The sequence below is a fragment of the Schistocerca gregaria genome, chromosome 2, assembly GCF_023897955.1.
Source record: "Schistocerca gregaria isolate iqSchGreg1 chromosome 2, iqSchGreg1.2, whole genome shotgun sequence".
NCBI classification, from domain to species: domain Eukaryota; kingdom Metazoa; phylum Arthropoda; class Insecta; order Orthoptera; family Acrididae; genus Schistocerca; species Schistocerca gregaria.
This window is the reverse complement of record NC_064921.1, coordinates 72,847,810-72,864,493: the sequence shown is the minus strand read 5'-3', so window position 1 is coordinate 72,864,493 and position 16,684 is coordinate 72,847,810. Positions and strand designations below refer to the sequence as shown.

Here is a 16,684-nt window from a genome sequence, read left to right as displayed (position 1 = left end):
GTTGGTTGCGGAAGCTTGAATTTTGTGTGTATGTTTGTGTTTGTGTGTCTATCGACCTGCCAGCACTTTTCTTTGGTAAGTCACATCATCTTTGTTTTTAGATACATTTTTCCCATGTGGAATGTTTCCCTCTGTTATATCCTTATAATGTAAAGATGTTTTTAAATGTGAAAATTCCACCTAAATATGAGTACAATAATGAACTTCACAAAAATAATTAATACACACTCATTACACAACAACTCACATTCCTAACAATAATTGAAGCAAATAGGGTAAAACGAAACAGGTTTTGATTGACAGAATTTGTAACAGATGCCTAGAATTTTATAGTTAGGCATATATCTGGTTACAACAATTTGAGTTTAATTAAAAAAGTCATTAAGTCAGAATATTCTTTACAGCTTTCATCCTAAATTTATGTTTTACAATATATGCCTTCATTTGCAAGTGACAGAATAACTTCTTGAATGAGTAAACTACATTTGTAAAAGTCCAAGTATTTGAATAATTACAGTTGGCGATTAATACCATATATTTTATTCCTACCATTTTCACTAATTCAAGTCTTTCCCATTATTACAATGAATGCCACAGTTTGTTAAAATACATTATCGTTTGTTTTATTTTGTAATAGTGTCAGCTAATTAGTCTCAAATTTAGTGTCATTTTTATGAAATTCATGAATCAACACAATACCAACCATTTTAAAGTGAGGTATTGTACTACACGATGTCAGGGAATTGAAGTTTTCATTAAGTCTTTGTATATTAGATGTATTACAAAAGGCAGACTTTTTAATGGATTCAGCAGCAGTTGCTAAGTAAACTTTAATTGTACAGAACTGCTGAAATCCAAATCTGATGATCAAAAGTCACATACACTTGACATTAACACTTGTGATTGATAAAAGTTGGTAATCACAGAAAGACATAAGTTAAAATTAGGGAAACTAGTCAAAACAAGATTAGACAAATATAATTTGTATACCACGTAGATAAGCTATTCGCCCAACCAGGAGATTCATGTGAATTACGTTAGTTGAGACACTTGCAGATTTCAGAAAATTCATCAAAATTATATTTATGATGTTACTTAAAAACCGTCTTGATTGCAATTATTTTTTTTTTTTTATTCATATGACCGGTTTCGGTTCATTCAGAACCATCTTCAGATCTGATATTTCAGTTACAAGAGTAACCAGTCCAAATCCAGCAATTTTCACATGCTTGCATTGATGTGACGTAGCATGTGAAAATTGCTGGATTTGGACGGGTTACTCCTGTAACTGAAATATCAGATCTGAAGATGGTTCTGAATGAACCGAAACCAGTCATATGAATAAAAATAAAAAAAATTGCAATCAAGACGGTTTTTAAGTAACATTATAAAATCACTGATTGCTGTTATCCCATAAGACATTATGTCTGTTTTTGCAAAATTATATTTCACAACAAACAGAAATGTACCTATTGTATGCCGTTGGTTATGAGGAAGTGATTCAAATTATGCCTTTTGTTTCACCTGAGGCGTCCAAATTTTAAGTAGTTCCATCTGTCCAATGTGATCCCACTTGCACACACTATAAAAGTTGGATACTGGCAAAAATGTTTGAGAATGCACATTTTTTAAAATATCAGTTCACATATCCAGCACATTATCCAATATTTCTCCTCTAGCATTCCACAGATAAAAATTGCTTAAAATATAGGAGACATTGGAGTGCTTCATCATCTGTACTAGTGGACTAGATTATAAAATAGAATAAGTTACACAAAATTCACTTTCCATGTAGAGCTTAGTAAACAGAAAAATTAACTTTCTTACATAATTGGAATGGTTGTATTTTTTTTCTCCCAAAGGCATTTTACAAAATATGTGTCCTGTTTCTCAAATATTGGTAAAACTGTTAAGTATGTGGATGTTATGGATGTGAGTAGTATTTTGTCATGTTTGTTTTGTTGATGGACATGATAATAGAGAGCTTGTGACCCCACTGCTTGCACCTATAATAGCACTTCAGCCTAAAGTCTCCATTAATAGATGAATTTACCATCAACAGTGTCATATGTGCTTGCACCGTAATACACATAGATAGGTTTTGGAGTCAATAGACAGCATTAATGCACCGTCTGTTGGTCAAGAGGTATAGACCACTGGCTGGATAATGACGTTGAAAACTCCTTCTACCATGATTCAAATTGGCCATATCTGGATTGAGTGCAACTACATTAGCAAGAATTACTCTCAGCTGAGGGGACAGTAAAGAGACATCTGCCGAAGAATGAAGGAAGGATTATATTCAGTATACTGCGACTTAAAGTTGATGTGATTCAAAGTATGCAGGAAAGTCAATTGAAAATGGATGGAAAGTCAGAAACATTTTCTTCACTCTGCAGGGAGACAAGGAATGCAACAGACATACAACAATGGTGTTGTTCAATATATATTTGGTCACTGCAAGTCATGGGACATATGCATTAATAATGTTTGTATGTTGTATCTCACAGTATTCTTCCTTAATGTTTCAACCACTATCCATAAAAATCTCCTATCCATTGATGGTTGTACAGAATCACACTTGTGAAGTAATATGGATGGGATATAATAGGGTGAATAAAATATTTCGACAGTGGAAGAGACATGAAGAATTAAGTGATTTTCTGAATAAAAATTGTATTTGAGGAGATTGGTAGCCCTAATATTGTCGTAAGAGGAAGTTGGACCTACTTCTGCTCCTTTTTTTTTCCAGTGTTACTGCATTTCCATAGGAATAAACATGTGCGCGAACAGCGATTGTGTGTTAATATAAAATTGCAGCTCTCGTGATGACAGTCGGAGCAGTACAGATAGTGGCCTGGGTAGCAGCAGCAGTAGCCGTAGCAGCTGGCTGTCTTCTTCCTCACAGTCCGAGGACTCTTCTAGCAGCAGTAGCAGTGGGTCCTCGTCAAGGTGATGCTATACACAGACATCCACACTGTCAGCATTCTTACATCACTTGATATTCCTGCCTTTTATTTTGTAGTTTATGTCTTTCTGTGGTAGTCAGTACTGTGTTAAATTCAGCCCTGTAGTATCTAGCTGATGCTTTCTTATCTCAGTTATATTTTGCACAATCTCCTGTAATTATAGGTAGATGATTGAACAGCCTGTATTCCTCAGTTTGAATGCTGTTTGTTTTTAGTTACCCCTGTAAGTTTTATACTAGTATTTAGTGAAACTGCCAATATACTGTTCCCTTGTAGCTACTTGAAAATACAGTAGCTCTCTTATTGCACATCGCAAGACACTGTAACAGTCAGTGTAGTTTATACTAAATGATCAAGTAGGAGTAAAGACTCTGAAATTTTGCAATGAATTTTTCCACTTTCTAATTCTGTGTGACATTTTCAGTTCAATTTATGTTTTCTCTGAATTGTGTATCATTACTGCTTACATTTAAAAAAATATACATCACTTATTATTTTCTGAAATGTGACGTGAGTGTCTATATCTCTTTTTAAAAAAGGATATTTTTTGAGTGAGTAGTGTATGTTCTGCATGCTATTCCTCTGTGTTAGCAGCTTTGATGTTTAAAATTTTGGTATTGTCTACTGTGTGACATTGTTATTAACAGTAATGTTTATTCTGTTTTGTTTACAGAGTTTGCTGGTTGTAAACTAACATTAATTCATTTATATAAGGTAACATCTGTTTTCAATACATTTCTGTTTATTGCCATTTGTTATCTTGTTTCAATGACAATACACTTTTGTAAATTTTTAGTGTGTAAAACACAACAATTAATGTATATTTAGTGATGCTGCACTGTTTAAATGTTTGTTCTCCTGCCTTTGACAGTTTAGGTCAAGGATTAAGTTCAGAAATAGATGATGGTTTTATAACCTATACCTTTTCACATACACATCATCTTGTCAAGACAATGCTGAATATAGAAACACTAAAAAATTAATTGTCCAGTCATGTTTAATGAGGCTTTAAGCACATTGTCTTGAACATAAAAGTGTGTCTCAAACTTCCATCATTCATAGTTGTTTTAGTTTGTGGCAGCTGATGATAATTTAGTGAAAAAAGTCAATACGGCTGGGGAAAGCTGATGAGAGTAGCACCATTACACTTTCCACCAGCAATGGTAACTTATGTTGCTGTATCGAAGTCAAACTGCATAATATGACATGAATCTTGCACTTTTATTCATATTATTGGGAGAGATGCCTCCATTCTTCCCTAATTTTGCTGTAGTACCAAATGATGAGCTATAAATTTGACATGCTTGGGATTTATGAAATTATTTATAGTCGGGAAATTTTTTATAACTGATAGCATATTCTTGTGTCAAAATTCATGTTGTCACAATTCTTCAGTCACATGCCTCTCACGTGCACAAAGATACATTTACAGTACGAAGTTGTATATGAAGAGCAGTTTCATTGGTGTTGTAGGAAGGGCAAGACATTTTTGAATGTCACGTTTGTTGCCCTCACTCATGTATGTCTGTGTGCAGGAGGATTGGATGGGCGAGAAAGATTTATGAGAGAGCAAGGTACAAATTATGATACTGGCAACAAATTTTCTCAGTTTCAATTTCAGTTAGAAAAAGCTCTGGCACAGCAATATTTGAAACCAGTGAGTGTAAATGAACTTCTTGTTGTTAACACATTACATTTATTTTCTGTATAAGAATGGAAAAATTTCCTGAGTAGGGTGTGTGACACTAGTTGTCATTTTTTTCTGGCCATTTAAGCCATTTAAAGCAGAACATAATTCCCTTTCTTCATTCCCCTCTCAATGCACAACTATGTATTTACAGAGATTGACCTACATGAATGGCTGTCAAAATATTTCAGATTTGGGACTTCGAGGCCTGCTTCCTCCTGGACATCAACACCAGATTTAGGAAATTTGAAAGATGACACAACAGCTGATATTGCAACATCATTCAGTTTCACGTTACCTAGGCGGAAACCACAGCCTCAACCTCAAGATACTGGGCAAGGTATGTGTTTCATAGTCATAGTTTATTAATTATTTTGCAGCTATATTTATAACATTTCATTGCATATGAAGCTGCAAAATAAGCATGTAACTAAATAATAAAAGGAAAAAGTTTACTTATTAAGTAATACGTTTCACACAGTTGTTGACACACTTAGGGGAACCATATTTTATAAATCTGTTACTGATTATGATTATCCCTACATCACAGTTGTATTTTGTTTTTAGATGACGGTTCGTATTTAGGATGGAATTCATATTTATTTTCTTGTTAATGTACTCATGCCCTTTGATCCAAATAACATAGCGAGAATAGAATTTCATCATAGTTCCACAAATACTGAATTTTCCATGTTGAAAGTTACTGTATAGGCTTCTCACACATTCTTTTGCACTTTCTTATGCAGCTGAGACTGTATAGGCTTCTCACACATTCTTTTGCACTTTCTTATGCAGCTGAGACTGAACAAAGGCCTCTTAATATTGTTTAAAATGGTAGGGCCACACCAGAAATTCAGTGCATGCATTAACACTTACAGTCAGTTGCATTTCTAAGTGACTTCACTGACAACAAGAACATTGTTTTGATTCTGTCATTTCAACTGTGAATGCCCATTTAAGCCATCAGTTAATTATCTGCTTGAATGTAGCACAGCCAACTGCACAAATTATAAGGAATACTAAAAATACAGAAAAGGAGAAAAATCAGCTTATTCATTTGTTTTGCTGTAGGAGTGAGAAAAGTATTCAAAATCACATTGTGCAAAGTGAATAGCTAAATGCCCTCTCAGTTCTGGAAACTACAATATTTTAACATTTATCAACTCCATCTTCAAGGCAATTCTGATTACTCTTTCTTTACAACTTTGTATTCCCTGTGCTGAGACTTTGTTATTTTTTATAATTGTCAGAGATGCAGCACATAACTCACACAAATAAATCTGTGACAATTTATGAAAAGGTTAGTTGTTACTCGCCATACAGGGGAGATGCTGAGTTGCAGATAGACACAACAAATAGACTGTCAAACAAAACTTTCAGCCTTCATTGGAATAGACAACACACACACACACACACACACACACACACACACACACACACACACACAAAAAAATCATAGTCTGTGGCTGCCAAGGCCAGACTCTTTATTCCATCTTGGATTTTCCTTTGTTTGACAAATAAATATGTGTTACCTGTACATAACAGAAAATAATACATGTATAATGTAACAAAAAATTATTTGTTAATATTTAATGTCATTTTAACCATCTGTAAAATAACCTCTTATACATTGCTCTGTATATAAGCTGCTCCTTCAGATACATTTTTCATTGGTGTGTTTCTCTTTTTGTGCCATAATTCTTTATGGGAGATTTGGGGAGGAGGGGCATTTGTTCCTTTATTGTTCAATAGTGCCGCATGCTGTGAGTAATACTGCTATAAATTATGCTTCTCACTAAGTTGGCAGTGCAACAGAAAATGTTTTCTTGTTATCCATAAAAAAGAAGAAAAAAATAAACCATGTGAAAATAAAATATCAGAAATTATTCAGACTGCAGTGAATGTGGACTGAGTGACCACATGTACCAACTGACCACAATCTGACAGAGCTGAAGCAAAATGAGAATTGACTTAATGCTGAGATTTTGCAGTAACAGGTGTCACGAAGAGTGAAACAAAACAAGTAATATGGGGGACACAGTATCAAATTTGAATATGTTGCTCACATATGGAAATCTCTCTCTAGAACTCAGGTCATGTGAGAGACACCAAGTTATAGGCTACACAAGGAAAGAAATTCAGATTTCAGTCAGTACACTCTGTCTTGAATTTTATGTCCCTTGTGTTTCCTGTCTTTCTCCTTGATTAAAGGTGAAGCTGTGGCTGTGAAAGATCAAAGCTCTATCAGAATAATCATCCTACTGCATTAGTCACAACAGTTTGGTTAAATAAGCACAATTATTTAATATAAGTGTGATTTATTTGATCAAACTGCAGTCTCAGCAAGATATGCAGTAAGGTTGTTTAATTATTGAATGTAATAAATAGCCTTAAAATGTGTTAAACAAATTTCTTGAAACTTATAACATCTCCAAATATTGTTACCATGACTGCCATTTAGAGCTTGGATACAAGCTCCTTTCTTTAAATGTGTGTAACCAGGTAATCTAAAATTTAAACTCTAATATAATTTTTTTTAAACATACATATAAATTTTACTTAAAGTGAATGATGCTGCTTATGAGTTATCTGCATGAAATGTAATGTACACTCACCCATGGTAACTGCCACAAATATTCTGTGTGTTCAGAGGTTAACATAGTCAAGAGATAAATGAGTATCTGTAAAATTCATTCAATCTGTCAGTGTTAGACTGTGCAGACTGTAAGCATATTCAAAGAAGAGATGTGCAAGCAATTTTGTGTCTTGGATCTAATGGCTGTTTCTGTGCAAACAGATTGGTATGTAAGCAAAAATGTGTCAGTATTGAGAGTGTCATGAAATTTTAAAGTGTGTAATAACTTTCAGTGCTATAACATTTTGGCTAACAACAGTAATTTTTTGACTGAGATTTTAATTGACGACCTTGCTTTCTAACATGTTTGTGTAGCTAACTGTAGCAGAACCAATGCTTGTAGAAATGTTGCACCAAACTGTAAGCCACTGGTTGCTTTTCTGTGTACCTTATGTGTATTTTTATTTCACTTTGAAACTTGTTGCTCAGATGTAAATAGTGGCCATTTTGCAGTATTTATTATACACTTTTTTGGGTTTTTTGGAATACAGCATAGGACAGTTGGAAATAGCTAGTAATGATAGATATTATCAGACATTTATTTCTGGTCACATTAGTTTCATGTGTTGTGGTTGTGATGTGGTGTAATGCCATGTTGTTGTCATTTCAAATGTTCAATTGGAGTAACTTCAACTATGTAACTTCAGTTATGTTTCATTCAATTTTTCATTAGAATTGACTAGGAATTACATTTGTGGCAGTGGCTTAGAGTTTTCTCATTTTAATGTTTCAGTGTATGTTCCTGTACCAGTGTTATGTGTTATGGCTTGTAAGTTCTGATGACAGTAGCTTGCTGAATATTGGAACTGATGTAATTGTGTAGCACAATAATAATATTTAATGTAATATTATTTTGATCACCATCAAGATTTCCATTAATATATAAGTAGAGTAGATTCACAATTATTTTGTTGTTCTTATTTTTTCACATTTGATAAAACTTTCCTGCTTATGAACAATTAATTTGTAATGAATAAATTTTCTGCTCACAGATAGTCGTAGAACAACAAATTTTCCTTTGAATTACATAATTCCCTGGACAAGTAGTTTTAACCTATTATAAAGTTTAGTAATTATGTCTTGTAGCATGACATGAAAATCAACCAGAAAGTGAGTTGTTGAAGTGCTTGGCATATATTCTGTTGGTGTATAGTTATCATACAAAATTTACCATACGAGATGGTAACCAGCATTTACAGTTTCTTTCATTTATTATAGCTGTAGAGAACACGAAGAATTTCTTCAAATCAAAGACAGTGATCAAAGATCAAAACATACTACTCTATTCCCATGTACTGATTTAAAATTACTCTGAAAATACATAAATATTCACAAGAACATGGTTGTTGGAATATTTAAAATGGAAAAGTGAGTGTTTCATGGGAAAGTGACTTTACTTCAATACATGCAATTCAAATAGATGAAATAATTGACACAAAAGAAGAATGTGAGAATTGTGAAGGAAAGAAGTTTTAAATGTTCCTTTTCTGGAGTGGCATGATTATTAATTTTCATGCTTTCACAAAAATAGTACAGGATTGCTTAAAAATAGTGTAATTAACTTTGTGTGTTAGTCATGGAAGCTCTGTGGACACAAGGGCCAACATTGCTGTCCCTGCAAATCTGTCTGTTCTCCTTCCTGATCCAATTATCAGTCTTCTTTCTTCTCCTGCTCTGTTATAACAGTTTTGCAAGAGTGAGTTGTATTGACCTTGTTTGCTCTACATGGAAACTTCATCTGGAAAATTATATGCAAATGTAAAGTGGATAAAGTAGATTCATGTTGAAAATGTATCTTCTCTTTTCAGCCAATTTCTTGCCTACTATCGACAGGTATGACATAAAAAACTATTGACCATTCAGATAATAAATAAATGGATAAAATATCTTTTTCCACAACTTTACACACTTTTGAACAATATATGTATAATAGCCATAGAGTTTAATTTCTCAGTCAACACCAATTTTATTTGTACTATGATCAATGATGATGTCTGACTTAATGATTTTTGCTGTTATTTCTTCCTTGGCTCTCAAAGGAATTGCTATGCCAGTAGCTTTATCTTTTGTGGAACTATTTTCCATTTTGAGTTTTACTTTGCTGTCAACAGGTGTTCTTTTCTTTTCGAAACAGTCTGCTTTTCTCCACCATTTTGAAGAGAGCTGTCAAACCTTGCATGTTTTCACTACTATTCCCACTCCAAGAACTTTATTTTCCCACAGCACATCCGAAAGTAATGAGTTGTTGTAGTAGTAAAGGTATAATCAATTCAGAGGTTGATATGAACATGACAGTAGTTTACTAAGCATGGTCCTATTGGAGATGGTATATCTTTACCTTCCTCCAAACTTTGAACTGACATACCAAACCAGTTATAAGGGGACCTACTGTTTAATGTGGGCTCTGGACCAATTTGCAGCTTGAAATTTTTAATAGTAACAAACACTGTCACACACGAAGGAAGTGATAAGTAACAGATAAGAATCCTAGGACAGTCTGGGTGATGATCCTAGACCATAGAATATATGGTTTAGTGCTTCACCACATAGTGGCTACCCAACTGAATGATAATGTCATTTGTGAACATAAAAAGACTTGTAAAATAATCTCTCTAAAAGTCCTTAGATACTGAAGTCAACAATCGCTGCTGGGCATTTACACACATCACTGTTTAGCATTATCCTGTTGCTGAATCACATAGAGCTCACACTTTCATACTATATTTGTTTTTACACATGTGTGTTAAAACCAATGCTTCCGTGAAAAGAACATATTGTCTTATATATTGTAGGATTCATGCTAGGTCAAAAACTACTTGTACATTTACTTATGGAGAAATCAAAGAACGGACCACCTTATGAATTGGGTCACAGGGAAATATGTGCCATTGTTATTCAGATGTAACATGGACAATGTAGCACAAAACTGATCACAACTCCGTACTTTACTCACAAATGCTGGAAGGAAAAACAAGTCTGTTGACCAATAATCTTTGAATTTTGCCAATTACTTAAGCAAAGTAATATTGAAAGTCTAATACATTTTGTGTAAGTACTACTCATACCATGTACAGCTTTTTTTTGTTTTCTTTTTAGATTGTCTGTACATTTTATTATAGCAATTGTATCACCAGGGTGTCAGTTTGATTCTTCCTTAAGTTTCAAATTATGCATCATTAAAGAAGCGATGATAATAGTCAGACTCCTCTGACATCTAAAAAATGGGAGGTTGCGCTCACTTCTTCTTGGAATATTGGCAGTTTTGGCTCCAATCAATTTTGCTTACTTATGTGCACATGACCAGGTACTTCAGATCTGTACTGTTGTCTGAATAGAGAGATAATGCTCAGATCAGTACACAGGAGATACAGATGGAAACACTGGTCACAATACAAAATGAACTACTTGATTCATAGACAATCAAAATAGAAACATACCTTAATCATAATTATAGATTCATGTGGAAACTATGAATCTTCTCATTCTGTGTGTTTTATTTCTAATTGGAGACTTATGTACAATGTATCCAGTATGTTCACTTCTGCCAGCTACACACCATTTGATGCATGAGCATTGTGTTGTAAATGTCAAGTTTGTCATGTAGTTTACTAACCGATGTCCTGAGGTTTGTTTCCATATTCAATTGGTGATTGTCTTAAGAGTGTCAGTTCTAACATTCTTTAGCTCCCCAAAAACACTGTCCACATGATCTTCCATGTCTCTGTTGTCAACAGTGAGGACACGGTGGCATTTGGTTTCAGAAGAGGGTGTTGTTGTCATATATTCCTTACCTGGTGATTATTTGGCCAAAGAATTCATCTCCTTCAGTTCATACCAGATCAAGATGCACACACTGAAACTGCAGGTTTTATTCTTTTATATAAAGTAACAGCAGGCATTGAGCACAGATATTTGAGTATCTGGCCACACAATTCTCACTGGTTCGCAGAATGTAGATGTAGATGTAAAATCTGAGAACAGCAGCGTGTTGCAAAATTGTTTGAAATGTCTGGGAACTGGAATGTAATATTGTAATTGTAAAATGTCAGTTTCCATTAATCACTTATCATCCTCATCTTCAAATGGGTCTGTCACTTTTGATGACCACATGCTGTAGTCTTCACTGTGAATATCTCTCGTCTTGAATTTTATGTTAGCAACCACTTGAAGAACCAATAATTCAGATATTGCTTTTTTCATATTAGCTCTTAAGCTTGCAGATTTGATTGTGGATATCTGCTCCTGTCACATTCTGTTCAGAAATAAAATAAATCATTCCCCAAATATCACATGTGGCACCTGTTGCAACTCATAGACAGCTCACCTAATCTGTATGGCATATATCTGTACCTAAAACAGTTGCCTTTGTGTCCCACATCCAGAGAATTACAGCCAGCTGATAATGTTTCCATGATTCACCAACATGACTTACTTTCTGGATGACCTGTCATATAATTCCTGATTTTCATATTGTAGTTTGAAAAATTTTTACCCTAAAATAACATAAGTAGTAATGCAGTAGACACATATGTAGGGAAGAGGACATTCATTGATCCTTTATTTCTGGGAGACAAAATTGCATCTGCTCATGACAGATCGAGCATCATCAGCAGCATCGGCCACTTATTACTTTCGTCGGCACACTAGTGACCTGTCACATTTATTAGACCTGAGTAATCACAGCAGCAGTCCAGCTCCACCTGAACCTGTCAAGCAGCAGAAGCCTACTCCATCCCCATCCAGAGCCCAGCAGAATGAAGAGCGGGAAAACATCAATAAACAGAGGAGACTGAAGATACAGTCACTGAAAGAGGTCCACTCTGTAGATGCACCGACAAATCCAGAAGTGGAATTTATTATACAGGTACAGTGATATCTATACATACATACATACATACAGTAATCCTTGTTCCATAGATCATGAATATGACATTTTGTAATGATGTGGAACATGTCACTTTAATGTAAGTTTTCTTTACATAAAATAATTAATTAATAATTTTTTTTACAGTTACTACTTCATATCTAAGAATTTATCTATCGAGTAGAAGGAGTTGTCATTTAGAAATTATTTTAATTTGCTTTTAAATGTTGGTTGGCTATCTGTCAAACTTTTAATACTATTTGGCAAATGACCAAAGATTTTTCTCGCATTGTATCTCACCCCTTTCTGTACCAAAGTGAGATTTAATCCAGAATAATGAAGATCATCCATTCTTCTAGTGTTGTAGCTATGCACTTCGCTGATATTTTTGATTTGGGTGGTTTATTAATGAGAAATTTCATAAGTGAATATATGTCCTTAAATAAATGTCTGTGAGGTGATCTTCGGTAGGGTCCAGCTATTATTCTGATTACAAGCTTTTGTGCAATGAATACTTTCTCTCTTAATGATGAATTGCCCCAAAATATGATGCCATATGGAAGCAGTGAATGAAAACAGTCATAGTAGACTAATTTACTGATGTGTTTATCACCAAAATTTGGAATAACCCTAATAGCATAAGTGGCTGAATCTAACTGTTACAGCAGATCATCGATGTGATTCTTCCAATTCAATTTCTCATCAGTGCACACACTCAGAAATTTTGAATATTCTGTCTTAGCAACAGATTTCTGTTCACAGTTTATATTTATCAATGGTGTTATACTGTACAGAATTGTATAAACTGTGTTTTCTCAAAATTTAGTGAGAGTCCATTTGCAGAGAACAACTTAATAATTTTCTGAAATACATCATTTGCAAGTTCCTCAGATGATTCTTGCTTGTTGGTGTGATTGCTATACTTGTATCATCAACAAAAAGAACTAGCTTTGCATCTTCATGAATATAGAGTGGCAAGTCATTAATATGTATTACGAAGAATAAGGGACCCGAGACTGAACCCTGTGGGACACCATTCATGATACCTCCATAGTTAGAGGACTCTGCTGGGTTTTGCAGACTATCTTTATTGTTAATTTCAACCTTCTGGATTCTTCCTGTTGAGTATGAATTAAACCATTTATGCATTGTCCCACTCATACCCCAATACTTAAGTTTATTTAGAAGAATTTCACAATTCACACAATCAAAAACCTTGGAGAGATCACAAAATATGCCAATGGGTGATATTAAGTTATCCAGTGTATTTAATGTTTGATCAGTGAAAGCATATATAACATTTTCTGTTGAAAAGCCTTTCTGAAAACCACATTGACATTTTGTTAGTACTTCATTTTTACAAATGTGTGATGGTACTCTTGAATACATTACTTTTTCAGGAATTTTGGATAAAGCTGTCAGAAGTGAGATTGGGCGGAAGTTGTTAGCATCAGCTCTATCCCCTTTTTTATTCAATGGTTTAACAATAGTGTATTTCAGTCTGTCTGGAAAAAAGCTCTTTGTCAGTGAGCTACTACATACGAGGCTGAGAATCCTACTTATTTGTTGGGGAAAAGCTTTTAGTACTCTGTTGGGAAGGCCATAAATTCCATGTGAGCTTTTTCTTTTGATTGAATTTATTATTTTCCTAATTTAGGTAGAAGAGGTGGATTGAATTTCAGTTTCATCAAATTGCATAGGTACTGCCTCTTCCATATACTGTCTTGCATTTTCTAATGAATAGGTGGACCCTATTTTCTCTACGAGTATTAAAAATGTTGTCTACTTCTGACTTCTTGTTAACAAACTTTTCATTGTGTTTGATAGAAATACAGTCTCCTTGTGCTCTCGGTTGCCCTGTTTCCCTTTTAACAATATTCCAAATTGTTTTAATTTTATTGTCAGATGTGCTAATCTCAGACATAATGCACATATTTCTAGACTTTTTAATTACTTTTCTTAATACAATGCAGTAGTTTTTATAATGTTTCACTGTTTTGGGATCATTACTTGTGCTAGCTATAAGATACATTTCCCTTTTCTGTTTACAAGATATTTTTATCCCTTTAGTAAGCCATGGCTTTTTACATGGTTTCTTACAATTATATTTCACTTTTTTTTTTTAAGGTATCTGTTATAAAATATACTCACAAAGGTATCATGAAATAGGTTAAATTTTAAATTAGCACCATGTTCCCAGTCTAACTGTTGCAAACTTACCCTAAAATTTTGAACTGTGAAACTGTTAATTGAATGCACTATTTTGGAGGACTGTTTTGCATTACTCTATGGAGCTATATCATATGCTGTAACTAGCTGTCCATCACCATCAGATAGACCATTCTTAATGGGAAAAGTTTTTTTTTGATTAAATTTATCTTGGTCTGTGAAAACATTATCTATAAGTGTGCTGCTTTCCTGTACCACCCGAGTAGGAAAATCAATAACTGATGCCAAATTGAAAGAACGAAGTAATAATTCAGTGTCAAACTTTCTATCGATCTCTTTCAGAAAATCTACATTGAAATTCCCACAAACAATAGTTTGCTTTCCTCTGTCTGATAGGTAGCACAACAAAGAACCCAAGTTTTTCAAAAATAGTTAAAAATTTCCCAATGTGGACCTATACACGGCTACAATTATAAAAGTGCCATCATTTAGTTTAAGCCCACCTAGAATAGAATTAAGTTTAAAGTAGAATAAAAATAATACATTTACTTCTTTCGGATATGTCCGAAAGAACAGATACCATTTTCATATATATATAGTTAAGGCTCACCGGCCATTTGACCATCTTCTTCTGTGCGGATGCACAAACAGTGCACAAACTCTTACGGGAATCAGCAGTAAAGCCGCAAGTAATGAGTATGATGGGCAGGGGCATTATGAATATAGTGTGGGACAATAAGTTGCAAATATGGGTCTCACAGGAGGCGTGCCAGAGATAATTCCCACCATCCTCTGTGTCCTCGGTGGCTCAGTCTCCTGCCATGTAAGCAGGAGATTCTGGGTTCGAGTACTGGTCGGGGCACAGATTTTCAACTGTCCCCATTTACTTATATCAACGCCTGTATGCAGCTAAGGGTATTCATTTCATTGTAAATACAATAATTACTAGCACATTGATATTAATGATAAAAAGCAATTTTTTATTCTAAATGTGACATCTTGCTCATTTCATTTCATATTACTTATGCATTAGTGTCAGACAGTATCCTACTAATTTATAGAAATAGATGTTGGAAAGTGCTCATAACTTAAAACTTAACGTAATCTAAATTTAGATAATGTAATGATAGCAAGTAAAAATACTAGGTGATATGATGATATGAAACTGGTTAATGGATCTTAAACATTCTCAGGAACAGAAATCCCCTCTCATTTACTTTTTCCATTATTTGTTCTTCCTGTTCTTCTCTCCCTTTCAAAACAGCAAACAAAAGTTGAATTAGCAAAATAATTAATGTAAATCAAATCAAATGAACTTTGTTTAAGTGTGTCATATTTGCTTAGGGATTCACTAGTTTACTTTCATGCACAAAATACAGAGGATTTCTTCTTTGAAATAAATGCCTCTCTTTTTCTAACTTTAATAAGGTGAAGAAATCTGCCAAAAACAAAGATGCAGCTAAGAATAATGCTGTAAACAATAAATCAAAAACATCATCAATTCCAACAAGCAGTTCGTCGAGTAGCGGTACCAGCTCTGAAGACAGCATTGAAGATGAAAGTAGTGACGATGATGCAACAAGCACTGCTGGCACAGAAACAACAGAGACCACATTAGTGAATGACAATGAGCTGCAGGTATGGTCATTAGGTTAGTACTTTAGGCTTATACAATTTGCAATTTGTAAGCCAAAAAGAATTGTGAAGTACCTATGAAATTTTAGTTTTTACAGTCCGGTATCCTGATTTTCTTAAGGGCATAAAATCATTTACTTTCAGTATTTCATTTCCTTGAAGGCATTAGTCTTATTTTCTGTCCACCTAAGACAGTATTGTTATATTACCAATAGGGAAAGTACTAGCTGTACCAAAGATAGATACCTGGTTTAGAGGTCAAAGAAAACAGAGTGATGATAGGGAGTGGGTTTTAAACTCCATTAGTTTCTCAAACTGTAAGTCCATTTCTGAACAGAACAAGAAAAAGAGAGAAGGAAAAGAAAGTAAAATAAAATTAGGAAAGTTAGTACAGAATAGATATAAAAAACATCATGTGCAGAAAGCATAAGAGGGTAGTACTTAATAAGATTTAAACAAGAACAAGTAGTAAACTATACAGCCCGGATTGATGAAAAATTAAGAAATCACATTTGAGGAAAATGTACTCGCAAGAGAATATTAAGTACAATAGACTAGAACAGAATATAAGGGGACAGTCCAGTGAAAATGAGACGGATGAGAAAAGATAAGAAAACTGTTTATTATTTCAAAAGTAATCACCATAACTGTTAATAGGTTATCCCACTGTGTTTGTGGCTACCTATGGAGTCATGATTGTACTCAGGAATGCACCTTTTTATCTG

General features: G+C 34.1%; 1 protein-coding gene across 9 annotated transcripts in view; it reads left to right on the top strand.

Annotated features, from left to right (window-relative positions):
* The window catches only part of LOC126336343 (trichohyalin), a 415,368-nt gene that overhangs the window by 179,817 nt on the left and 218,867 nt on the right, over positions 1 to 16,684 (top strand). For 3 of the 9 annotated variants that reach the window (XM_049999910.1, XM_049999909.1, XM_049999906.1), the window contains exons 4-7: positions 2,821 to 2,952; positions 4,848 to 4,996; positions 11,887 to 12,155; positions 15,753 to 15,962. In XM_049999910.1, coding sequence (XP_049855867.1) covers positions 2,821 to 2,952; positions 4,848 to 4,996; positions 11,887 to 12,155; positions 15,753 to 15,962 — 760 coding nt within the window. The remainder of the gene's footprint in view (positions 1 to 2,820; positions 2,953 to 4,847; positions 4,997 to 11,886; positions 12,156 to 15,752; positions 15,963 to 16,684) is intronic. The other 6 variants (XM_049999913.1, XM_049999908.1, XM_049999911.1 and 3 more) reach the window with 3 other exon arrangements.